Raw genomic sequence first — 27,453 nt, forward strand, 5'->3', positions numbered from 1 at the left:
TTTGTTGCGGTGCGCGGGTTTCTCATTGCAATGGCTTCTCTTGTTGTGGAGCACGGGCTCTAGGCGCATGGGCTTCAGTAGTTGTGGCACACGGGCTCAGTAGTTGTGGCTTGCAGGCTCAGTAGTTGTGGCGCACAGGCTTAGTTGCTCCGCAGCATATGGGGGTCTTTCCGGACCAGGGCTTGAGCCTGTGTCCCCTGCATTGGCAGGCGGATTCTTAACCACTGTGCCACCAGGGAAGCCCTGCACTGAATTTTGTAACATATTTAAGCTTGAGTTTATTCATTCAACATTGCTGAGCACCCACTAAATGCTGGACATTCTGGTAAGGTCTAGAGATTATGCTGATGTCCAGTATGGTAGCCATTAGCCACATCTGGCTATTTATATTGCGATTAAAATTAAGCAGAATTTAAAATCAGTTCCTCGGTCACACTAGCCACATTGCAAGTGCTCACTAGCCATGTGTAGCTGGGGCTACTGCAATGGACAGCACAAACCAAGAACATTTCTATCATCACAGGAAGTTCTACGGGCAGTGCTGGTCTAGAATTTTGTAGCACGTGGATAGACCCAGTATGACATAGTGGTTAAGATCTGGCCCTTGGGGTCAAACCTGGGTTGGGATCCAGCTCCACCCCTCACCAGCTGTAGGACCTTGGCATGTCACTTAGCCTTTCTGAGCCACAGCCTTCTCTGTAAAATGGGAGTAATAAGGCCTAGCTCACGGGGTTATACAGTAAGCATAAAAGGAGATGATGCACTTAACATGCTGTCGTTGCTCAATACACAGTGTCTATTAACATTTTCATTTTTATTATCATTATTACTGGCAGGTGGGGTGTTTAGACCACCCATCCAGACATTTTATATTCATGTTAAGTTCAGTAATGTTCCTGTTATAAAGGTTTTCAAATATTAGGCTGTTTCCCTGCATACGTTCCCTCCCTTTATGGCAGTCACCCACCCCTCATCCTCAACACTGTTAAAAATTGTTGAGAACCTGGATTTGAGTGCGAATGCTGCCCCCAATCAGTGGTGGCTAGAAAGAGTGGTAACTCTAGAGAGGTGGGGAAGTATGACTGTTGATTTGAATACACTTCTGATATATCCAAGAGAACTGTAGGACCTAGGTAGATTTGAGAAATGGGGAACAAAGCTCTTCCTGAAAGTAACTACAAGAGAGTTGCTGTACTCCAGCAGAGAGGAGCTGGCTGACTGCTTTGGAGGCTGTATTTGTTTAAAATATTTCCACCAAGAATCTCATTATTATGAAGCCTTTTATTGCCAGCTGGGATCTGGAATAAAAGCAGAGGCACCAGCCCATGACCAAATCATTAAGACAAATTAAGACATATCCATATATGCCGGAAACAATTACCCACATAGCTTTAATTCGTTTCACTGCTGGAAGAAAATCCTGAGCGGGGCGGGGGGGGGGGGCATGAAACACATACCTGAGAGCAGTTCTGCAGCCACCCTGTGAGCCTGTCACTTGTCAGCGCCTTAGGGACTGGGAGATGCTTAAATTGGATGTCTGACAAAGGACAATATATCTGAAAATACATCTTCTGTTAGATCAGGGATACAGGTGTTTGTACCGGTTACTTGGAGTGCTGTTAAGTTGGTGATTTTCTTTTTTTTAACCCACCATTATTGTTATGAATAATAATTATAATTGTTTATCAAAATAATGTATGGAGCTCAAAAATGGAATAGGAACATTTTATAATCAAATAATACACTTAGCAAGCTTATATATTTGCATTATTGTTTGCTCTTTTTTAAGAGACCAAAGCTAAATATGAGATAGTTCATTGGTTTCTGAGTTGCAGCCTTCAGTGTCTCTTAATTTTTTTTTGTTACTGTTTCTTGTAGAATTATTGTTTTTAATTGTCTTAACATTAGTAAAAGAAAGTCTGCTCAGCCTACCACATTCTTTTTCCCAAAGAAAGAGAATAGGATCTATCATCCAGGTTATTCTAGTATGTGACTGCTGCAGTATACCCATCATATGGTAACTGCACAATCTTGCTCCGGAGGTTGGTTAATGAGCCCTTAACAACATCCTGGGGTGACTGCTAGAGGCCAGAGCCCCTTCTCTCAAAATATTAACTTCATAAGGAGCAATCAACAGCCAGAGGAATGGCGTGTTTAGAGTGAGAGATGACTTTTTCTGTCATCATCATCATGATAGCTTCCTTACAGATTTTTCCTGTACGTCAACTATGTACGATTATATTTGAGGAGCATAATCCCCTAGTCACTTAAAAAAAATGGATAGGCCTTTTATAGCATGAGGAGTGAATATAAAAGCTACTTGTGCTTGCTGATAGCCTGCAGGTTTACGACCTTTTCCTCCGGGTTGTCTCATGACAACCTCTTCGTTTTTCCTGCTACCCTGTACTTCAGGTTTTGCAAACAGTTATGGAACAACTCGTGTGTTGAAGACTCAAAAATCACTTTCTATGGTGATGGTTTGATTCAAAATGTGATTCTCATTTTGGAAGTCGGACAGGGTAGTCTGAAACCTTCAAATGACGGTTTGCTGAAAGATGACTTGGTCGCTTCTGAACCTGCCTCGTGTCCCACGTAGAAGCAGTCCAGTTAGAGAGATGCATCATTTGATTCCATTTATATGAGCATCTTTGATGGAACGCAGAGGTTTCTAGCAAGGAGGGATGTGTGCCTTCCACCTCTACAGCTATCCTTAGCACTCTACACAACCATTTCAAGTCAGGTAACATTCAGTCATTTTACTGGCAGCCAAAGACCATCTGAAACTAGATCTAACAATGTGGTCCTAAGTCTCTTTGATTACCTGTGCCCTCGGAAATTTTTATTTATATCCCAACTCCAACTGGGATTGTAAGGAGTCTCACAATCAAAGCCATACAGAATAAGGTTGTAAACATAAAAGCAATTTAAAAATCATGAAAAGAAGGAAATTTGCTAGCCAGGATGGATAATGAAATTACTGTGATTTATAATTGAATTTGGCCCTGAGATTGTCTAAAGATCCATCATTAAGTAGATGATTAAATACCTGTGGTACAGCCACATGACAGAAGATTATGTAGCCTTTAAAATTATCTGCGGGGTGAATTTGTAACAATAAGAAAAGATGCTTATAATACAGTATTTAGAAGAGAAAGGATTAAAAACTATCAAATTATCTCAGCCATGTTTACAAAAAATTGAGAAAAAAATATGGGGATAAAATTCATCAGAATATTGACTACAGCTGATGACATGAAATGATTTTTGTTTTCATCTTTATGTTTTTTCTTTTCTTCAGATAATTACAATGAACATATATATTATAATCACATGTAAAAGTTATTTTTTTAGTTGACTCTGAGATTCCTGACAAAAAAAGGCAGAAAGGGAAACAATCATGAGTTACATGGTTTTTGTTATGTGATGAAAGAACTTTCTCAGTTCTTCAAGGTAAACTTTTCCTTGATACTGAATCCCAAAAGAATGTTGAGTGATAGAATGTACAAATCTTGATAAAGGTCTTAGAGCGGATGCAGAAGGGGGGACTCCTTTTACTGTCTCATGACCCCCCCCCCAAGAGCAGCCAAAGACACAGCACTCACTATGGGCTAAAGTAGTGGGGATTAGCCAGAGGGGAACTTGCCTCCCACTAGGCTTCTGTCTCTTAATTCTGCATTTGGAATGTTGAAGTGGTTCTTTTGCCCATTGCAGTTATTCAAACAAAATGTGTGAGATAGGCCTAGCAGATGCAGACACAGCTCTCACCTCTTTTTTTCACACCTTGAGGATTGAATCACCACCAGTCCTGGAAATTTTTTTGAGTAATATAATTTGATTTCTCCCCCCTTTTCAGGTGTTGCTGCACTGGATTCCAACATATCTGGAAAAATCGGTCTACGTGCTGTCGTGTATTATTTCTGTACCACTGTCATTGCTGTAATTTTAGGTAAAATTTATTTCTGGATCCTTATTTTTCTGTATAATTGTGACTTTCCAGTTAAAAGTAGTTGGCTTTTAAAAATGCACACTTTTTTAAAATCAGAAAGTACAATTGTCAAACTACTATGAAGCTTTTTGGCTTGAAGTCAGCACAGCACATTTTATATGAACAATATAATACTGACTGAATTTCAGCCGTGGTACTGCTTATTAGTGTCTCTAGTAAGAAACAGAAAGAGGGTGACAGTTCTGTGCCATATCTACCTTATCAGGTAGAAAGAAATGAAGCCAAGATCTAATATAATCTTTAAACTTGATAATTAGTCTATAATAGTGGCTTTGAGTATAATTATAAAGTATTTCCAGAAAGACAGCATTTCATTACATTTCAAATTTCATGTAGTAGCCAGAGCTAACGGAGTCTTGCCAAGTATAAATTCCACTTGAAAGAGGGAGAATGTTCTAATGAGGGAATATGGTTGCTCTTACACCTTTGGCACTCTTTTGTGAAAAAAGTATGGTCCATCCTTCGGGACCTAGCGTAACATCTTAAGAAGGATGCCCGGAGTGGGAAGAGAGGAGTGTACTCAGATGTTGCAGCCAGTTTGACCCTTGCAGCTCTGCTTTAATGAACTGATAAAAGGTGATGAAGATGTGGTGACATTTTAGGGGTATTAGTCCAGGGGACTTAGGAGGGCCTGAACCCCGCCTTAACTCAAAGCTACATCTCCTCATGAGATTCCTGAGGGAGGCCAACGCAAAGAACAAAGCTGGGCTTATCTATTTTCTGCAACCCTGAGACGGAAGAGTGGACCACACCCATTCATTGCCCCTCTATTGCCCAGTGACTCCTCCCATTAGCAAAACTGACCCATTCAGCATCCTTAAGTCCCGCCCCCTTGGACTAGCATTTCTCCTTGGGAAGAGTGATAAAGGGCATGGGGCCTTTTCTTCTTCACTCCCCTCCAGTCAAACAACCTGGTCTTTCCTAAAACCTCCCACCTCTGCTTGAACACCTCAAGAGGAACCCATTACCTCCAGAGGCCAAAATGGGGCTTTCAGATGCTCTCCGTTTAGACATTTCTTCTTTACAATGAGAAGAACTATCTCTCCTTGGAACTCCTGTCCTCATTCCACCCCCTAAGAGTCACACGGAACAACACTTCCTGACCCAAATCCTTTTGTGGGTTACACAACAGCTTTCCAGATATTTGAAGGCTTGTGATATGAAAGGAAGATAAGGCTTATTCTGTATGAGCCTCAGAAAAATAAGCAGCAACTGTGGGTAAAAGTTACAGAAAGATGTTGAGTGAGTGCCCTGAGTTGGAAAATGAATTATTCTCACCCTAACCCCTGCCTAGGCTGATCTCATAAGCTAAAGAAAAGAAAAAAAGCGGATTCTCATCAGCAGGTGTTTCCAGAAGCAGTTCTGGAATGCAGCCCCTTCATTTTTTAAAAACACACATGAAGAGTTCTTTCTGCTTCATTTAGTTGGAAAAGTAATAAAGGCAACTGCTGAGGTCCCCACTGAGGCTTGTTGTTTTGGCTGGACCTCAGGGTCCCCATCCCAGTATTGCCCGGTACCACCAGGCCTATTGCTTCTAAAATGGATCCACGAGGGGTGTCAGGTGCCCTGGGAGGTTCTTAATGCTCTGTGGGTGCTATCTTTGGTCATAGGTATCGTGCTGGTGGTGAGCATCAAGCCTGGTGTCACCCAGAAAGTGAATGAAATTGACAGGACAGGCAGCAGCCCTGAAGTCAGTTCAGTGGATGCCATGTTAGACCTGATCAGGTGAGTGTCTGGCCAGCAGGTGGCTTCATAGGCATGCGACCTATGTGGTCGCACAGGGCCCCATACTTGGTTTAATGCTCTGCTGTTGCTGTCTTGAAATTTTTAATAATTTTTGAATTATTATACATGTTCATTTTGCCCTGGACCCTGCAAATTACACAGCCAGTCATGCTTACCACGTCATGGTTCCGAGAGGGAATGGAAGGAACAGCGTTCTCTGTCAGGGTTTAGGATGGACAGAGATACCTAAAGTATACTTGTTGCGTTAAGATGCCGGGCTGTGTTAGGTGGTCAGTTCTGAAGCATACTTGAAGAAATACATTTATTAATTGTACAGGAGAAACGCTCTTATCTGAAGCAATCAGGGCTGGAGATTGGTCAGTTAATTAAAAAAAAACAGCATTTAAAGCAGAGAATCGTAAATATGCATTACATATTTTGTTTACACTTAAAACTTAAATGCATTTATTTGCCAATTTTTTTATGTCGGGCCAAGGTCTTCTCTTAGAGTGTGTCAGTTGATTTTTCATATTCCTGTTGCCTAGGCTGCCTTTACAAACGCATCATCTGCAATTTCCAGATTCAGTTTCCATGAAGTGGAGAAACAAAACCCTTAGAAATAGCAAAGAAAGCTGAGTGCCGAGTTCTTCCGGTTGTTTTTTATTTCAATTGTCTTTCCTTACCTAATGCAACCACAGAAGTTTTACTCACTTGCCTCGATTGAGTTTCCAGGCATTCCAGCTTAGTTTTTTTTTTTTTTTTTTTTTTTTTTGCAGTACGCGGGCCTCTCACTGCTGTGGCCTCTCCCATTGGCGGAGCCCAGACTCCGGATGCACAGGCCCAGCGGCTATGGCTCACGGGCCTAGCCGCTCCGCGGCATGTGGGATCTTCCCGGACCGGGGCACGAACCCGCGTCCCCTTCATCAGCAGGCAGACTCTCAACCACTGCGCCACCAGGGAAGCCCCCAGCTTAGTTTTTACGGAAACTGCTCCTTCCTTTTCACACTTATAATGCATTGATTTACATAATTTTTAATTCAATAATGATTATTTGCAACTGGCATAAAGAATTTGGGAACAAGTGTAGTGGACTCTCATTATCAATGAAAACAGAAATGTGGAAAATATTAAAGAAGTCTCTTAACTGTGCATGTCTACCTGCCAGTGTGAATTTCACCAAGGACAGCAGGCATGTCAGCTACTCGGTGAATCAGTTAAGCATGACAGGTGGTTAGGAGAGCTTTCTATCTATCCCTGGTTGAAGCTCAGCAGGGAAAAATAAGTCTTAATACAAGGAAGTATTATGTAAAGGAGAGGCCAGAAGAGAAACCAGAGTACTAATTCTATCGCATAATCATTTCCATCGAAGTATTGGGTATGACCAAAAAAACCCCAAAAAACAAAACAAAACACTTTTGCCTTGGGCTTCCCTGGCGGCGCAGTGGTTGAGAGTCCACCTGCTGATGCAGGGGACACGGGTTCGTGCCCCGGTCCGGGAAGATCCCACATGCCGCGGAGCGGCTGGGCCCGTGAGCCATGGCCGCTGAGCCTGCGCGTCCGGAGCCTGTGCTCCGCAACGGGAGAGGCCACAACAGTGAGAGGCCAGCGTACCGCAAAAACGAAACAAAACACTTTTGCCTTAATGTAATACTGCTTGTCCTGTCTCCAACAGGAATATGTTCCCTGAGAACCTCGTCCAAGCCTGTTTTCAGCAGGTAAGAATAATGACTTTTGCCCTCAAGTTGCTCCCCTCTTCCCCCTTGCCAATTAAGATTTTTTTCCTGCTATGACCCAAGAAATGGAATTAGCCCGTCAAAAATGACAGGAAATGCACCTGTGAATGGAGGAATATCAGGTGACCTATTTCGTAACCCTAGTATTTCCAGGCACAGTGACATGCCTGTTGTAGCTCCTCCGTTTTCCCTTAGGCTTTTTTTTCTTTCCTCCAAAAGGGCTCAACTGGAGCAAGTCAGGAACCTGTCAAATAATGAGTGTTTTAAAATGTGGCTTCTAGTACCTATTTTTGGAGAACCACATTATATTTGTGAAGAAACTTAGACTATCTACAGATATAATGCAGTTAGAAAAGTAGCCCTCCACCTCTTCTTTCCTTTCCCTCCCATGGTGGGAAATCAGTATCTGACCCACATGGGTGGTTAGTGTTCCTGGCATTTGGTCTTTTCTTTCATCTTTACATGCCCATTGCTGGCACTCTACAGAGCAATATAACAAAGCCAAGATTTTTTTCCTTTAGGAAGTTTAACAATCTCTTCACTCCATTTCCTTTAAGGCTTTTTCCCTTGTTTATCTATGCACTTTAAGACAGCTGAGTCTATCACAAGCTGCTGAATTCATTTACATAATTACAGGAACACAGACCTCTGTGTAGACCAATAAAAATGGCAATTAAATTGCTCCCTGCCGACCTCCAAGAGGTACAGAACCACCTCTATTTAGGGAGTGCCTTTGCAATTCAGCCACAGTGGTCATATGTAAGGTTCCTGGTGTTGGCAGAGCCTCGTAAGAGTGACATTTATGCCTGGCGTGATGATATACTAGCTCTTTCTTAAACATCTCTGCTGAAGTCCAGCAGAATCAAACAGGGCTGAAGAAATTCAACAGAAATCTCACTCACGTAATAGCCCTAAAGGGACTATTGACTTTGGAACAACCGTATAGTTGTGGATGTTTGTTAAAGTCATGGTGACTACATTTATCCAAATGATGAGGTTTTGTTTTTCCAGATTAAAAATAATAAATGAATGAATAAATAAACAGAAACAAAAATGATTCATAGGATTCCTATAGAGTCTGTCTGGTAAAGCAACTACAAATAAAACCCATGCTTTCTTTCACATTATTGCTCCATTAATTGGTCCCTTATTACAGAAGTTAGAGAGCATTTTGACACCATTGAATGGTGGCTGTGGAGGTCAGGAGGTTGGATTTCTCAATTCCATTTTTGCTTCCAAAGCCTCATGGGAGGTACCATCCAAACCTGAAGCCAACAGAGGCCTCGGAGGTGGAACCTTTCAGTGACACTTGTCTGGCCAAAGTAATACTCCTTTAGCCTCAGAAGCTTAAAAAAAAAAATCTCTTTTTGTTTGTTTCTTTGACCTTTTTTCCCCTCCAACGTGCAGTACAAAACCACACGTGAAGAAGTGAGACGTCCCGATGAGCCAGGGACTAACAGGACGGAGGTGTCTGTCACAGCCATCATGACAACTGCTATTTCCAAGGTACAATTTCCATCCTGTTGTTTGCTCCCTTCCCTGGTAGGCGGTGCCGAGCCATGAGTGAGCAGGAGATGGAAATAAGTAGATCCTCATTGTTCGCAGATGCCACGTTTGTGAATTCACCTACTCACATTCACAGACACACAAAGAGTGGTGAAAGTTTTAAGTTGCCCAATGCACATGTTCCCCGCTGAGGCTGAACAAGGCTACGCTCAGCCTTCTTGGTTCAGCTCTTACACGGTAAATAAGTGTCCTTTGTGCGGTGTGTTTATGCCACATTTTTCACATTTTTGTACTCTGTCTTGGTGATTTCGCTGTTTGAAATGTCCCCCAAGCATCATGCTGCAGTGCTGTCTAGTTAGTTTTCCCAAAGGCAGGCAGGCTGATGTGCCATATGGGAAAATACATGTGTTAGATAAGTTTCATTCAGACATGAGTTAAAGTGTGTTGGCTGTGAGTTCAATGTTAACAACTAAATAATATATATTAAATAAGGTGTCTTTGAACTGAAACACAGAGAAAACAAGGTTTTATGTTGATTATTTGGCAAAAATGTTGTGACTGTGGATTCCCAGAAACCTAATCCTATATTTCCCCTAGGAACATTGATTCAATATTCACTAATTCAGTGTTCACAGCCACTTTATAGAGTGTCACTTCTGAGAATAATGAGAAGCAACTGAACCACGCAGAGAAAAGAATGAGCCCTCTCACTTCTGTATCTCTGCCACCCAGAGTTGAGTTGGGCACCTCTGGGAACTATGTTAGATTTGCAAGACTACTTAAACTGCAGGCCTACAGTTCCTTATCTGAAACTCTTTGCCCATATTTGATACTGAGTTCAGAGCTTTTCACTTTAGAAGGTCCAGGTGGTGTATGTACTATATGTTATACAGCATCCTTAAGTGGAATTGACAATAACATTCTAGAATCAAGCACATCAGTATTTCTGCAACTAACTTGTGAATGTTCTACCAAGTAAGAAAAATAGGCTATATGTAGCCTCATCTCAGTTCGGGATAGGTTTTGCCACCAAGAGTTTGCCATAAATTTATCAATGAAATCAACAGGCTTTGAGAACTTTGGGGATTTCGGCATTGGAGATTAGATCGTGTGGGCCTAAAGTAGTATATCTGTAGTCCTGTAGCTCGCTCCTGAAGGTACTGTGCCTTCACACAGAAAGGAAAGATTCAAGGAAAAAAGAAATACTCAGTAGACTTAAGAGTTCAGGTTAAGTAGGCCACAGTTAGCTCCCTCTTTCTTCCTACAGAAAGCCCTCCATGACCTAGCTCCTCCCTGGTTTCCCAGCTTGTTTCTTGGTGAGCCCAATCTATTCTATCCAGATCCACCTCCTCAATTAGTTTCTATTCCTGCTTTTTGATATGGTTCCATAAAGATTTTCTGAGCACCCTCCATGAGCCAAGCCCTGCTGGGCATTGGGATTACAGTAGAGAAAAGACAGATGTGACTTATGCCCTCATGTGAAGAGTGATGAATATTAAAACAGGGAAGAATAGGGTACTCTGGGGCATTCAGCAGGGAGGTTTAAATTAGTGTGGGGTCCATCAAGGATGAGTAGGAATTATTCAAGCAGGGTACAGGGACCTGGTGCGTGATGACTTTTGCCTTTCCTTACATTTTTCTGGACTGTGCTTTCATCTCCTGGCTGCCTACTGCTCAGGCCTAGCTTTCCCTAACCTCACAGCCCTCATTCATGTCCCCAGTCTCCATATGATGTCTGTAACTCATAGCTTGGCTGTGCAGCTAATTACACACCACCTTGCTATCATTGGCTCCCGTTTCTCACAGTTAGTCTTGTCTATCCAGCTGCGTTTTAAGACTTTATGCTGTAGCCAATGCAGTTAGCACACTAACTGCTCAATAAATATGTTTGATCACGTCAGATCATAAGTAAGAAATAATCGGTACCCCAGTGGCTCGTCCACGTAATTCTTTGTAAACCTGGTTTGCACCACTCAGAATACGTTATCTCCCTGTGAAATCTCTCAGTAAATCTCAGCTGCACAACGCAGATTGAGTTATCTCTCGGTATATCTCGTGCTCTTCTTACCCAGCATAAAACAAAGACATGGTTCACAGTAGTATATGTCTGGTTAATTTTTATGTCTCTAAAATCCTATTGGTCATCCAGGATTAGAGGCAGAAAAGAATATTCCTGTGTTCATTATCAGGATAAAACAGATAGTAAAGTGTCCTAAAAATGTCCACACTGGTAAATATTTTGAGCTTCCTGCATTATTAATCTGTATCTTTTTATGCAGACTCCAAATGTAACTGGTAGTTAAAATAACCCTGAAAAGTGCCTTGATTCTAAAGTTCTTATTAAAAATTTAAAACACCCCAGAATAAGAAATCTTCAAAAGAAATATTCAAATATGGATTTGTTGAAAGAAAGGAAAAAAGACACACTTTAAACTTCAGTGGCAGAGGGTGGGGGGCAGTAAAATTTGACCCACGCGTAGGTGTTTGTGTTTTTAATTATGTTTCCCAAAGTTGTTGATCCAGAGTTCTTGCTAGAGCCACTGGTTTGTTTGGCTATCATATCTTTCTGTTTCAGGGTCTATGCATTCTAACAAGATTGTACTCATGCATCAATGTATTTTCTTGGTTTTGATCCACAGAACAGAACAAAGGAATACAAAGTCATAGGCATGTATTCAGACGGCATAAATGTCCTGGGCTTGATTGTCTTTTGCCTCGTCTTTGGAATTGTCATTGGAAAAATGGGAGAAAGGGGACAGATTCTGGTGGATTTCTTCAATGCTCTGAGTGATGCAACCATGAAAATCGTTCAAATCATTATGTGGTGAGCACACGCCGGTTAATGCCATCTTGCTTCCCCTGACCCTTCAAAATTAGCATGAAGAGATTTATGTTTCTCAGTTGACCTCACCTTAGAAGAGGGTATCCAGACACTGGAGTATTAAATAATTCCATGTATTACTTAGGACTTAGGTCACTAACAGAAGTCTAGATATCAGCCATTGTCTTTTCTACCAAAGTCCTTGATCATCTTGCAACCAAGCAACATTTATGTAAGCAATAACTCTTAAAGGAGTGATTTGAAAGAGTTTCCTGCACATCAGAACACAGGTGCTTTCCTTCCCAGGCCCCAGGCAGAAGGGATATTCATAATATTTACAGTTGGTACGACATGGGCCCTAACACATCCAAATAAAAGCTGCCATTGGTGAGCATAGCAGTGGCACCACCTGAGTATCTGCCCTGTCCCTAGAGATGCCAAAAAGTCCACCTTTCCTAGGAGACCTCTGCCCCGCTTATCTCATAGCAAGTTGGTTCAAAGTATAGACATTGACAGTGACATTTCAGTCACTTAATCCTGCTGAACCTCAGCTTCATCATATGTAAAAAAGGATAATAACGTCTGCCGCTAGAGCTGGGAGAAGTACATTAAGTGAAATGGTGCATGTAAAATTCTTAACCCAACACAAAGCACGTAATGACAGCTCCACAAACAGAGCTATTATGACGACTTGCACGACTAGTTCTACTGCTCTGTTGCTGATACCACTACCTGGGAAACAAGACAACCATGTCCAGAAAGAGCCTAGTGGCCATATTTGGACGGTCAAGCTAAGGAGAGATCTGCAGATGTGACAGTAGGCAGGGTGTTTGTGTACCAGAAGCAAGGCACGGGGTATGTACCAATTTAACCACACCTTCTAACCAAGTGTACCCCTTACAGTAGCTTAGGTGGGTAGAAGTTAAGGTGCACAGGGGTGCTGAAACCTGGTGCCAATGTGGTCCAGCAGGGCTGAAAGTGAGACCTTAGCTTCACTGTGGACTCCCAGCTGAGGGCACATGCCAAGCCCAGGTGCATGCCCTGGCTTGTTTCTTCCCCAGCATTCCCACCCTGAGAAAATACTTGATGACAGAAGTGAGTCTTTCTTATGTTTACTTTCTAGCTACATGCCAGTTGGTATTTTGTTCCTGATTGCTGGGAAGATCATAGAAGTCGAAGACTGGGAAATATTCCGCAAGCTGGGCCTTTACATGGCCACTGTCCTGAGTGGGTACGTCAGACTCGAGGGAAGAAACAGAAACATCATTTGAGCCAGTGGATTTCTGCTGAGAGCCTGGGTTTCAGTTGGTTAAAATTGGCTTCTCTCCCACGTGCAGGGAAAGATGGGGTTCAGAGATAAGAGAGCAGCAGGGAGGAGGGCTGCCCTTTAACGGCTGAACTGGAGGTGGATCACACTGTGCTAATTTCCAGATCTTGGGAGAACAGCCTGGACCATGCTTTGTCACTGCCTTTATTAGTTGTCTTAAAACAAGAGAAAACCCCACTGGTGGCCTCTCTTGGTCTGCTCCTGGCCTTAACTTCTTCAAGGATGTAAACCAACCAAACCAATAAGAACAGGCCCCACGTACCCCGAGTCTGAAAGAAATTAAGCAGGGCCTAAATTAAGTCAGACTGGAGCAAGGAGGAGTGGGATGGCTGGTTGGTTCCACTCCTGTTGGTGGGGCTGGTAGGCACAGTCACAGCCTGCATCATTGGAGAGGGTGCTAGGAGAATCTTTAGATTGGTAGGAACTGTGCGAAGCAGGAGGGCAGTAGGAGACAGGTTGTGTGCATCTTTATTGTGGCCCACTTATTGGTTCTTGAGGGGAGATGTGGTGGGATAGGTTATGAGTGGTGTGCCCAGATATCTAGCCGGGGGCAGGATACATCACATGTGCTAAGAAATGTGGACCAAGGGAATGACTAAACATCATCAACTTGACTCCCATAGGTCCTTGCCCCCAAACACCCAACTGGAGCAATCAGCTCACCTATTGGAACTCAGATGCACTGGGGACTTTCCACGGCACAGCATTTGGTTCTTAATCTGTGTGTACCAAAAGCATAGCCCTGCTGGTCAATGGAGAAGAAAGCCACAATCAAATCCCAGGGCCCCAGTAGTAATGGAGGTGGGACCATGCACCTTACTGGAGGCCAGGGGCTGTGTCCAGGTCACGGTGTGGCTGAGGTTTATGATGCTGAGCTACTTCAGAATGGGGTTCTGCTGGTTTCTGCTCTATTGACCTATCTAGGTTTCTAACAGAAAACAAAGTCAGTTTCTCATAGTTCTAAGCCACAGGCTTTCTGTCTATAAGATCCTCTTTCCTGACCTCCAGGATCTGTATTTTCCATGACCATTTCTTATTATTTCAGCTTCACATAACTGATCTGTAAACTCTAAGCTCCCACTTACATGGCATCTGCTAAATCAGTCTCATTTCTTAAGCCCCCTGGCAAGGAATAGTTTGGAAGGTAGGAATGACAAAGAAAAGAGGGTCAGTCCTGAAGTATGACTGTGGAAAAGCAGGGATTACTTCCTCCTTATTGCACCCTGATTCTCCTCTTAGGTGGTGGGTGCCATCCAGCCAGACAGTGGCGTGGCCCAGGCTGAGTGCTGTGATAAGGGCTATAATACTATTGGCCACAGAGTCACCAAGGAGGGAAAGGTCAGCTTGACCTGGGAAGGTGAAGGAAGGCTTCCCAGAGGAGGGGCAAGTTTTGCTGAGTCTTAGAGGAGGAATAAGAATTCAACAGCAGAAGGAAGTGAAAGCACGTTAACACGTATAGCAGGAAGCGCAGGTACAGGGCTCAGCAGCATGACACAACTTGTTCTGTGAGCTCCTAAACATGGGCTCAGCTACTGGCTTAGCCATTAACTTTGACAAGATATTTGATTTGCTGAGTCTCTTCTTCCTCATATGTGCACTGGAGACATATATTCCTGTCCTCTTTTTCATATTCTCATTGGGTCATTATGAAAGTTGAATGATATATCACGAGTAAAACTGCTGTTTGAAAAAAAGAAGTAGTATGAAAGAATGATATCATCTATGAACCTGTTTCTCTCCTGTTTACAGGCTTGCAATCCACTCCATTGTAATTCTCCCACTGCTATATTTTCTAATTGTACGAAAGAACCCTTTCCGATTCGCCATGGGAATGGCCCAGGCTCTTCTGACAGCTGTCATGATCTCCTCCAGGTAAATAGAAGAGGGGTGTCTGGAAGAAGTCTGTGAACCAAGCCTTAGCAACTCTCACCTCACCTGATGAAGCACTGGCTGCAGCTGGTGGGTTTTGTAGCTGCCTTTAATTTGAGAAACGAAGTCCATAGTCTCTGCCCATGTCCTTACACATATTCCCTCACCTACTGGATATTTCCTGCCCTCTTGGCAGAGCCTGCAGCCCGGCAGGGGTTATAGTGTAGCTGGGGGCAGTGGCAAGCACAGCGCCTTCTGATTCCTGGACCTGCCAAAAGTGCCATCATGCTTGGAGATCTCGGTTTAGTTTTTGGAACAGAGGTATCTCTTCAGGCAGGGATCGAGGACCAGCATTCCTAGACCATCAGTTCCTTTCTCTTTTATCACACAGTTCAGCAACACTGCCAGTCACTTTCCGCTGTGCTGAAGAGAAGAACCGGGTGGACAAGAGGATCACTAGATTTGTGTTACCCGTTGGTGCTACAATCAACATGGATGGGACTGCACTCTATGAAGCAGTGGCAGCTGTGTTTATTGCACAGTTGAATGACTTGGACTTGAGCATTGGGCAGATTGTCACTATCAGGTGGGGCATGAAATCACACTCCTTTTCATTTCTGTTACTGGAATTGCCTCAAGTGAAAATCATCTGTGAAGGGAGATCAAGGATGGTCCAGTGATAGGATGATTTTCTTGGTCTACAAAGTCCCTTCCCAAGATTAAGCACAACTGTATTACAAGTAGTGGGATCGTGGTACATAAAACTGCTTCAGGTCTGGATAGCCAAAGGCATCCCTGTGTTCTCAGTCCAGTGCACCCACTAGGTGCTAGGCACAGAGTAGGTACCAAGGACTCAAGGTGGAATAAGGACCAGTCCCTGCTTTCAAGGGGTTCCTGGTAGAAAGATAAGGTATGAAGATATCTAAATAAGTGCTGAGTGGTATGGTAAAGGCTATAATAGAGGTCTGAGTTGAGGGGGCACAAAGGGAACTGAAGAAGAAAGGGTTGGCTCTACCTGGGAAGGCGAGGAAAGGCTTCCTGGAAGAAGGGAACGTTTAGCTAAGTCTTAGAAGAGGAATAAGAATTTAGTAGTAGAAGGAAGGAAGCTAAAAGCATTTTGGAAAAAGGAATAGCATTAACAGGGGTCTTGATGTAACTATGGCCTAGTTACAGAGTACAGATTATTTGGTATGGTTGACATAAAGAGTACAATGTGAAGGCAGGGATCATATCCTGAAGGGCTTTGTGTGAGGAGCTCATGGAAGGGTCTTAGACAGTCTTTCATATTATGGACAGATTTGCATTTTAGAGAGGTAACTGGTAATATGGTGGATGGCCCCAGTGGGGGCAGGAACCATAAGCTAGAAGACCATTTAGAAGACTATTGCAAGTAAGGTATGAAAAGGCCTACATTAAGGTACTGACACGGGGGATGGAGAAGAGCTAATGAATTCAAGAGGCATTTACTGGATTCAGAGTGAGGGACAGAGGAAGGCTAAGATGACCCCCAGGATTGGTGGATGGTTCTGGATTGATGGATGGTGCTTACCAGAACAGGGACTAGTATAAGAGAAGCAAGTAGAGGTGGGAAGGTAAAGAGATTACACTTTTTGACACATTGAATTTGAAATGCCTTTAAGACATGCAGGTGGAAATATGCGGTGAGAAATGTGGTCACAACTGCAGATACAGAAGTCAGAGTCATCAGCTTGATGGTGCTCATCAAGCATGTGGGTCGTGAGTCAGTTATGTATTTGACCATGATTGGCTGTGACCTTGACCAAGTTACTCGAATTCTCTAAGCTTCTGTTTCTCACCTGTATAAATGAGGATAATAATAGTACCTACATTTTATGCTAGTGATAATTAAGTCAGATGATGCATATAAAATGCTTAGAACAGTGCCTACATCCTGAGCACTCAGTAAATGTTGGGAATGGATGACATTACGTAGGGAGAGTTTGTAGAGAAGAGAAAAAGACGAAGGACTGAGCCCTAGAAAAGCCTGATATTAGAGGCAGGCAGAAAGGGGAAAACCCAACAGGAGAATGAGGAGGAATAGAAAGGTAGTAGGAGAGCCATGAAACCATGGTGTCATGGAAACCCAGAGAAGAGAGATTTTCAAGGATGAAATGGTCAACAGAGTAAAATCTTGCAGAGGATTGTAGTCAAATGAAGACTGAAATTGTCTGCCCAAGTAGATGGTGAAAACGTCATTAGCGAATTTTTAAAAAATTTATTTATTTATTTTTGGCTGCGTTGGGTCTTCGTTGCTGCTCGCAGGCTTTCTCTAGTTGCGGCGAGTGGAGCCTACTCTTCGTTGTGGTGCACGGGCTTCTCATTGCAGTGGCTTCTCTTGTTGCGGAGCATAGGCTCTAGGTGTGTGGGCTTCAGTAGTTGTGGTGCACAGGCTTAGTTGCTCCACGGCATGTGGGATCTTCCTGGACCAGGGCTCGAACCCATGTCCCCTGCATTGGCAGGCGGATTCTTAACAATTGCACCACCAGGGAAGTCCTCATTAGTGAGTTTTGCCAGAGATGTTTCTCTGGAATAGCACTGTTCAATATCGTAGCCATTAGCCACACACACAAATTGGACAAAGCAGACAGCGAAGGTTCTGTCATTGTAGAAATAGATGCCATCATAGTGGAAAACTCTACTGGACAGTGCTGCTTTGAAGTAGTGGGTTGGGATTAGAGTTAATCCTGAGACTTCAGTTTAGAGTAGAAGTTTAAGACTAAACCGGGTCCCCAGGCCTACACACAGTTGAATCCGAACCTTTCAGAGCTAATTCACTCTTGCATCCTCAGCACTTGACATAGGCATAAATCCCAGGCATAAAGTAAGTTCTTGCAGCATTCTAATGCAGTAAATTTTTAAATCTTCCCAACCCTAAGTCATAAAGTATGTACTGCAGTTTGCTTGAAATTAACTGAAGACAAGTACAAACTAGACCATTTGGCACACCAGCCAGGAAGCTATACCAGTGCCTCCTGATCTGTAAAATGTATTAGTGGCTATGGAAGCTAGACCCCAAGGAGCATGGATAAAATTTTGTAATTTGAGTAGCAGCGAGTATGTTAAAATTGAAACCCTGAATCATGCCTGAGAAAGTTCCACAACAACTGTAGTTCCAGCAGTTGTTACTTTTACAAGTAACAAGTGCCTTTTCCCACCTCCCTCACCACAGCCTGTGGAACCCAGTCTGTGCTTAACTTATTTCCAAGGAGTGGTTGTATGAGGTACCAGTTCTTTTGGGTATTTGCCATTTGGGGGATGAATTCCCTTCCTCTGCCTCAGTCATAAGTTTCCTAGATGTTTCTAACCCTTTTTCTTTTTTTTTTTTTTAACCTCACTGCTAGAGAAATAAACTTTGGGCCTAGAGACTAAATAATCAATTCACATGAAAAACCTCTCTCCCTGCTCTGGTGTATTCTTTTTTTTTTTTTTTAATTTATTTATTTTATTAATTTATTTATTTTGGCTGCATTGGGTCTTCGTTGCCACATGCGGGCTTTCTCTAGTTGCGGCGAGCGGGGGCTACTCTTCGTTGTGCTGCACAGGCTTCTCATTGCGGTGGCTTCTCTTGTTTCAGAGCATGGGCTCCAGAATGCAGGCTCAGTAGTTGTGGCACAGAGGCTTAGTTGCTCCGTGGCATGTGGGATCTTCCTGAACCAGGGCTCAAACCCGTATCCCCCGCATTGGCAGGTGGATTCTTAACCACTGTGCCACCAAGGAAGCCCCTCTGGTGTATTCTTAAATCATACTTGCTGATAACTACTGGCCCAGAGCAAGTAACAACAACTGTGAGGCCCAGAGTAATCATTGACTTAAAAAATCCTCTGGCTCTACCTGGGAGAGAATCAAGTAATAAGTGGTTTTTTTTTTTCAATTTTACAAGTTACAGTTGTGGCTCATGTGGTTGATGGTTACAGAGATTTTTGGATCCATAGTTTATCTCTTTCTGTGGTCCTTTTGGACTGGATATCAAAGAAACCATCCACCTAAAACATTCCCTTTTGTGGTTTTATCAAAATATTCACTTATCAAAGGTTACAACTGATTGAAAATGGGATAAAGTTTCTTATAACAAAAGATAATTATGGGATTTGGGGCCTAGAAAGAGCGTAGAGGGAAAAAGTAGCAGCAGTAGTAACAGTAGATGTTTTTATGATAATTTTAATAGTAATACTAGCAGCAGTAGTAGTTGTAACAGCTGCTGACGTAGCAAAATGGCATCAGTTTTAAGCATCTACTACATCCAGGTGCTATACTTGATGCCTTACATATAATACCTCATCTAATCTTAACAGCAGCCCTGAAAAGCAGACATATTCTCCCCATCTTACAGGCAAGAAATTGAGACTCAGAGAAGTAACTTGCCTAAGGACACACCGTTAGTAAAACAGCAGAGCTGGATCTGTCTGCCTCTAAAACCTGTGCTCACTCTAGCTCACGACTCAGTCCCCAACCTGTATGGAGAGCTGAGTTTTAAATGGCCTGACCTAAAACTAGATCTCAGTGCTAGGAAAGAACTTTCTACCAATGATTATTGTGTTTTCTTCTGTGAAACCCTCTTAAGTCAAAGTGGGGTATGTTCAAGAAGAAGAAGTAGGTTTTTTATATTTTTACCCCCATCTGAAGATTTATAGTTCCAAGTTTCAGACCTAAGCCAGGCAAATGGCTGCAGTTTAATCAGCAAGGTCAAGGCTCAAGGGCAGAGTTTTCTTTGACTAAATGGATTTTGAGTTTCAAGCCCAGCCTCAATCCATAGGGACATGGTTAACTGTGATGTGTTGGGTCTTCCAAGAGGGATCAGTGGGTATGGACACAAATCACTTCTGACAAAGAAAACCCACTGATGCATTCACTTTAAATGTTTTCGACCACTGACATAAACTTAGGTTTTCCAAAGACTACTTAAGTCAGAACAGATCTAAAGGATTATGCAAGCCTGAAACTTTTAGAGGAATTGGGACAGCCCCAGAAATCTCTAATTAACTGTAAGTTGGTGATCACAGCCACTGAAGGAAACCACACTTGTCAAAGAACTCTGGCCTGTGTTTGAGCGTGCCCTCAGAGACCACCTGTGACACATCACTAGGCAGATGAATGAACAGTAGAATCAGCTTGGTGAGAACTCTGAGGCTTTTTTAGCCCACAGAGTATAGATTTGTATATCGAATCAGGGATTCTTTTAGTTTAAATTGACAGTGTCTCCATCTTCAGCTTTAAATCCAATGGCATCCTTGGCCCAAGGATGAGAAGGTGTATCCAGAAAATATAGGGGTCCCCTCAAGCTCATTCAAATCCAGGGACATTTCAGGGCAGGGCAAACCCTTGTTTTCTCCAAAATGACCAGATTTAAATCAGGAAGATGTTGCTGATGAAAAACTGCACATTCCAAAGAGAAAAATCCCTATTGCCACATTTGATCTGCGCAAGAGGGATCTTTTTAAATACAAGGTAACGAAGTTCATTTGGCTGCCTCTCCTGGATTCCAGATCTTTCTTCCTTTTGCACAAAGTGCATCCACTGGCAAAAAGGAGCAGTCGGGAATAAACACTTGTACCTTGGACAGGAGTCACAGCTATTTCTCAACTCAGTGCCCTAAAGGGCAGCTCCCAGAGAGGTCAAGAGACTTGTGATGTAAAAGAAAGTACAGTGAAACCTGTTTGGCCAGTGCCTCATTCCTTTGCCTTCACCTGGAATACCCTTGCCCATCCACCCCCATCCCTACCCCTTCATCATCCTTCAAGGCAGTGTAAATTCCTGGCACACATTAGATGCTCAATAAATGATTGCCTGGGTGAATAGATGGAGGAAGGGAGGAAGAAAGCAGGTGGAGAGGTACTTGGCACTTGTTTAGGATGGACGGCTACATGGATGGGTGGATAAAGCCCTCCATTAACACCTCGATTGGTAAACTCTTGCCTTCCTGGTAAGTGTCTCTCTAGCTCATTTTTTGTGTGCCACTCACGCAGTTCCTCTCCACTTCCTCATGTTAGAATGACTTGCCATATCTCCCCCCTGGAAAAAGATCATGCTCTTCTCAGTCTTCCACAGCTGTCTAATGAGGCAGAGCTTGTGCCCAGCCGAGAACAGATTCTGACTGGCCAGTCTAGGGACAGAGCAGTAACAGCCAACAGGACTAACCGTTTTGGACCAGGGCCCTTGAAGGGAGAAATGGGTGTCTGACTCCTTTTGTGTTGGTGTGTTGTGTCTACAGTGTCACGGCCACAGCTGCCAGCATCGGAGCTGCCGGTGTGCCCCAGGCCGGCCTGGTGACCATGGTGATCGTGCTGAGTGCCGTGGGCCTGCCCGCTGAGGATGTCACCCTCATCATCGCTGTTGACTGGCTCCTGTGAGTTGGGATAAACACACTGCCTCTGGCGGATGGGAAGGCAGGCTTCCTAGCCATGCATAATCTAGCCATGCAGTCTGTCATCATTCTCCCCTCAGATTGCCTAATGAGCCATCTGTTGCTGCTTTAATTTCCCTCTGACCAGGCCGTCTGATAACATGCTTAAAAACTAACTCCTCATAACTGCAAGCAGTGATTTTATAAAGCTTGTGATCTCCGTTAACTCATTATACCTGGTAATGCTCAAGGTTAGGAGCTGGGTGTGGGATGAGATAAACATAAAATAATAAGGTGAAGAAGCTGGGCAAGGCCCCAGACATTCCAAACCCAATAGGCCACCCTAGCCTATCCCAGCATCATAGGTTCAGAACCACCTGGTTCAACGTCAGCCTACCTTCCCAAGATCGTCAGCACCATCAGGGCAGTAGCACAAGCAAAGGCTTTGGGATAAGACTAATTTGGATTTGAATCCTGGTTCAGTGTCTTACTGGCTCTTTGACCTTGAGCAAGTTCCTTAACCTCTCTGGGGGCCAGCTGCATTACCTATGAGATGGGAAAGATTCTGTCTAGTTCATGGGGTTGGTATAAGGACTGAGTGAGCTAAAATGAGAGGAGTGTCCAGAACAGTGTCTGGCTGGCAGTATGTATTCAATTAACAGCAAGTTTAATTGTTATGATTAGAATGAGTTGGACCATTCAGGCCTGAACCAACAATTCATTCTCTCTCTCTCTAACAACAGACACACACACGCACACACCTACCTAAGGAACACAGCAGAACATCTGGGTAAGAACATGCCTTTTGTGACCCCCCCAAGGTTAAAGTTAGAATGAGCCTGGTTCCTGGCTTTAACCTTGACACCCACTCTGTGCAGTGGTCTTCCAGCATCTGGGTGTGGCTCTGTCCCCTGGCCATCAGGGGATAGTTTGCTCCATATTGAGCCTTCACTCAGAACCAGCCAGCTTTACTGGGGAGTACAGTGCTATGTAGTTTGCAAGTAGCAGCTGAAATAGTAGAAAGGGAAGCAGAAACATTCCATGTGGCTTTGAAGATACCATTACATCCCAGAAGGCAGAAGCTTCTGCACTTGGGAAGCTGCTATGGGGCCCCCTCAGCAGCTAGCTGGTTCTTCAAGGCCCAACTGAGGTGGCACCTTTCTTGCCAAGATACCCTACCATTGAGGCAGGTGCTTCAATTTTTCTTTCTAGTGGTGATGGTGGATTTGCACTTCTCTCCTTTCCCTGGTTCTTCCTGAAACACAAGTGACCTTCACTTCCAAGACATCCAGAGAAGTCAAAGGCCTGACCTGATCCACGGACAAGAAGACACTAGCTGGTCCACACCAGGGTCTAGTTCAATCCATGTTCTAAATAGCAGGAGGGCACCCAGAATGGACGTGTGTAAGCACGTGCGTAAGCGTTTTCCGTCCTGCAGGTGTAGCTTTCACAGTATTCATGTACACATTTCCTAGCAACAGTGCTCCAGCATCCAGGATGCCTCCTTCACCTACTCGGCTTCCTGCCACCAGCCTCTCCTCTGGGCTGTCTGGGGGGTACCACTGGCTGAGAGTGCCACAAGGAGTGAGCTTTTCCCAGGCTGGCTGGGGTTTTGACCCTGTGCTCAGTGGTGTCCCTGTTGGCTTGCTCATGGAGTGACCTTGTGTGGGAAAGAAAGGAGCACACCGGGGACACACACACCACCCACAAAACATCCAAGTTCTCTCATCTTAGCCAAAAGAAGGCTCAGAATTGCCCATAAGAAAGAGGTTGGGTGAAAGACTAATGAATCCTGACCCTCCCTCAGCTCCCCCCAAATACCTGTGAAGACGGTGTTCACATTTCTTTGGGAGGAGAGGAGGGAATTTAGGGAGCTCAGTGCTGAATTCAGGAGATTCACTGTGACTGACGGGGACCCAGGGCAGCCTGTGTGCTCGTTCTGTGCCTTTACAAACCACCTCTGGCCCAGGCCTGTGAAGTGGAGAGCCTCTGGTCAGCCAGCCCTGGGGACAGCACTTTGTGCTTTGCTTAATTTGTAATTGAATTCCTTGGGTCCTTTCCCATCTCCAACTTGAAGGAAAATGAAATCCGGGCCTTCTGTCTGACTTCCTCTGTCCTCCCCAGGGATCGGTTCAGGACCATGGTGAATGTCCTCGGCGATGCATTCGGGACTGGCATCGTGGAGAAGCTCTCTAAGAAGGAGCTGGAGCAGATGGATGTTTCATCTGAGGTCAACATCGTGAACCCCTTTGCCTTGGAATCCACGACACTCGACAGTGAAGACTTGGACACCAAGAAGTCCTATGTCAACGGAGGCTTTGCCATCGACAAGTCCGACACCATCTCATTCACCCAGACCTCACAGTTCTAGGGCCGTGGCTTTGGAAAACTGGGAGTGGTGAAGGACCTCTCCAGGAGAGTCATCTCTTAGCAAATTCAAACATTAAGTAAGGAAAAGAAAAACACTAACAGCCAACTGTACATTTGATTTGATATACAGACCTCTGGATTATTTTCTATATTTGGATTCACAGCTTTTGCTCTCCAAGTTCTGGGATTTGGGGGTGGGGTAAGATGAGAGAAAATTGATTGAAAGGAAAGCTGTATTATCTGGAATTTTTAAATCCTGTGGGAGACAGAGTTAGGAAGTATTTAAAGTAGTAACTGTTTTAATTAGGTAATATCAATAGATGTGAAAGAGAAACTGCTTTCTCATGCACAGACCAGTGTTTTGGTTTTTTTAAAAAAATATTCTGTCATTACTCAGGCTTTATTGCCATGGATTTCCTTTGACCTCTCACATTTTTATAGATTATAATGCATCTAAACACCCCGCCCCCCCGCAAGTTAATGTGCCAAATTGTCCACTTTGAACTCATCTCAGGCCAATTTCAAAGAAACTACTCTGAAAGAAAACAGACCAGCACGGTTCTGCAGTAACAGTTTTAAGATGTATATGAGGTCTGGGGAGAAGAGAGAAGGGTTCTTTTTTTCAATGTACTGTATTGGGACGCTGGTAACTATTAACCCAGTGTTCAGTATAGAGCTAGATATAGATATATATATATATATATATATATATATATATAAATATGTATATATTTATTATTTTCATATAGTTTGCCAGACAGAGATCACAATTGAACTGTCAACGTGAAATACAGAGCTCTCCTTGTACTTGAATAATAACTACAATTTCAATCCAGATCTGCTTTGGGGCTTAATCAGAACCCCTCTCTCATAAGCATAAGAATGAGAAATCATGTTGTTTGATCGTTTCACGTTTGTGTATCAGCCCCAAAGCAGAGATGTTATTCTGGTGATACTCTGAGGTGGCATGGCCCACTCATTTACAACTTCCAGATTCTACTTCTGGGAGGGAATCCATATCAGCTCTATATAAGACTATATACAAAGTTGTCACTCATATAAGGTTGGATGTGTTTTTATCCAACTGGATGTGTTTAATATAATAATTATATTATCCAACTATAATTCTTCCAAAGTCAATTATACCTGCTTAAAAAGACAGTACTTTGCCCTTTCCTACCCACCAGGCCCAAACAACAATGGCAAGCTACCAGCTAAGTTGTATTTTAATATGGGTTTGATGGACTGAACAAGCCACATTGGCCAGAAAAGCACTGTCCCTACCCTAGATTCTTGCAGAGTAAATCCCACAACATGAGACATTGGTATCAGTGGTTCAGGGAAATTCTTCCGTTGTATGAAACTTGTGTCCTCCTCCAGGGAAGTTTGTTCTAACTAACTAGTAGTCTAGTAATCTTGGCCCCTGCTCATTAAAATCCGTTGCCTGTCATTCTTCTGCTCATTTGTGAAGACAGCATATTGAAGTCTGTGCTCGGCTCTCATCTTGTAAATAATGCTTACCATATACTTGTGTTTACACCGAGATCCAAAATAGTCCTGTTTCTGCAGTATTGCGTAGCCAATTTAAGCCTGTGCTTTTATATTTAAGAAACCAGAAACTGTGCCAAAGATCATGGAATAGTAAAACAAAATGCTCAGTATTGACCACCTGCACCTGAAATCTACAAGAGGATGATACCAAATGGGTCATGTACACATAAATTATGGACCCATGATTCAATGTGAATTTTAACATGCAAATATTGTGTTGTTGTTTAGGAAGTAAATATAAATACAGTTGAATCAGTAATTTATCTTGGGCTGAATGGTTCTACCCCCTTGGCAGCCTGCTCTGATTTGAGGCACTGGAGTTGACAGCCATTCGTGAACTGCAGGTCATCCTTATTTTGGAGTGAGTTTGTAACCAGCCTCTTAACACACTGTGCTGTTAACTCATAAAAGAGAACAATGTTCCATTTCAGTCTCAATAAACATTTCCATCATTCTTTCTTCTCTGCCTTTTCCTTCCCTAATCTGTTCTTTTATCTCATGCACTCCGATGGGTGTGGGAAGGGAGAGACCTGGTCAGTTGATAGTCACACGTGAAACATCTCATTGCCCTAGTAATTCCAGAGACTGCAGGAGGCACAGGTTGTATCTTACACTCCTTAGCATATCTCGTCCCATACCCCCCAGGGCACATTACAATACTGAGCACGTAGTATTACTAAAAACAAACTGATATCTCATTGTAGTTTTGATTTGCATTTCTCTAATGATTAATGATGTTGAGCATTCTCTCATGTGTTTGTTGGCAATCTGTATATCTTCTTTGGAGAAATGTCTTTTTAGGTCTTCTGCCCATTTTTGGATTGGGTCGTTTGTTTTTTTCATATTGAGCTGCATGAGCTGCTTGTAAATTTTAGAGATTAATCCTTTGTCAGTTGCTTCGTTTGCAAATATTTTCTCCCATTCTGAGGGTTGTCTTTTGGTCTTGTTTATGTTTTCCTTTGCTGTGCAAAAGCTTTTAAGTTTCATTAGGTCCCATTTGTTTATTTTTGTTTTTATTTCCATTTCTCTAGGAGGTGGGTCAAAAAGGATCTTGTTGTGATTTATGTCATAGAGTGTTCTGCCTATGTTTTCCTCTAAGAGTTTGATGGCGTCTGGCCTTACATTTAGGTCTTTAATCCATTTTGAGTTTATTTTTGTGTATGGTGTTAGAGAGCGTTCTAATTTCATTCTTTTACATGTAGCTCTCCAGTTTTCCCAGTATCACTTATTAAAGAGGCTGTCTTTTCTCCACTGTATATTTCTGCCTTCTTTATCAAAGATAAGGTGACCATATGTGTGTGGGTTTATCTCTGGGCTTTCTGTCCTGTTCCATGATCTATATTTCTGTTTTTGTGCCAGTACCATACTGTCTTGATTATTGTAGCTTTGTAGTATAGTCTGAAGTCCAGGAGCCTGATTCCTCCAGCTCTGTTTTTTTTTTCTCACACCAGTCAGAATGACCATCATCAAAAAATATACAAACAATAAAGGCTGGAGAGGGTGTGGAGAAAAGGGAACCCTCTTGCACTGTTGGTGGGAATGTAAATTGATACAGCCACTATGGAGAACATGGAGGTTCCTTAAAAAACTAAAAATAGAACTACCATATGACCCAGCAATCCCACTACTGGGCATATACCCTGAGAAAACCATAATTCAACAAGAGTCATGTACCAAAATGTTCAGTGCAGCTCTATTTACAATAGCCAGGACATGGAAGCAACCTAAGTGTCCATCGACAGATGAATGGATAAAGAAGATGTGGCACATATATACAATGGGATATTACCCAGCCATAAAAAGAAACGAAATTGAGTTATTTGTAGTGAGGTGGATGGACCTGGAATCTGTCATACAGAGTGATGTAAGTCAGAAAGAGAAAAACAAATACCATATGCTAACACATATATACGGAATCTAAAAAAAAAAAAAAGTCATGAAGAACCTAGGGGCAAGACGGGAATAAAGATGCAGACCTACTGGAGAATGGACTTGAGGAGGATATGGGGAGGGGGAAGGGTAAGCTGGGACAAAGTGAGAGAGTGGCATGGACATATATACACTACCAAATGTAAAATAGCTAGCTAGTGGGAAGCAGCCACATAGCACCGGGAGATCAGCTCGGTGCTTTGTGACCATCTAGAGGGGTGGGATAGGGAGGGTGGGAGGGAGGAAGCTGCAAGA

At 43.1% G+C, this 27,453-nt stretch overlaps 1 protein-coding gene across 1 annotated transcript in view; it reads left to right on the top strand.

The window, feature by feature from the left end:
* The window catches only part of SLC1A1 (solute carrier family 1 member 1), a 62,606-nt gene extending 36,878 nt beyond the window's left edge, over positions 1-25,728 (top strand). The window contains exons 3-12 of the mRNA XM_030877094.2: positions 3,854-3,946; positions 5,617-5,731; positions 7,404-7,446; positions 8,872-8,970; positions 11,610-11,794; positions 12,915-13,022; positions 14,868-14,990; positions 15,379-15,573; positions 21,217-21,351; positions 23,473-25,728. Of these exons, the coding sequence (XP_030732954.1) occupies positions 3,854-3,946; positions 5,617-5,731; positions 7,404-7,446; positions 8,872-8,970; positions 11,610-11,794; positions 12,915-13,022; positions 14,868-14,990; positions 15,379-15,573; positions 21,217-21,351; positions 23,473-23,719 (1,343 nt within the window). The 3' untranslated portion in view covers positions 23,720-25,728. The remainder of the gene's footprint in view (positions 1-3,853; positions 3,947-5,616; positions 5,732-7,403; positions 7,447-8,871; positions 8,971-11,609; positions 11,795-12,914; positions 13,023-14,867; positions 14,991-15,378; positions 15,574-21,216; positions 21,352-23,472) is intronic.
* Positions 25,729-27,453: the final 1,725 nt, after the last annotated feature.

Source organism: Globicephala melas, chromosome 6 (genome assembly GCF_963455315.2).
Source record: "Globicephala melas chromosome 6, mGloMel1.2, whole genome shotgun sequence".
Lineage (NCBI taxonomy): Eukaryota > Metazoa > Chordata > Mammalia > Artiodactyla > Delphinidae > Globicephala > Globicephala melas.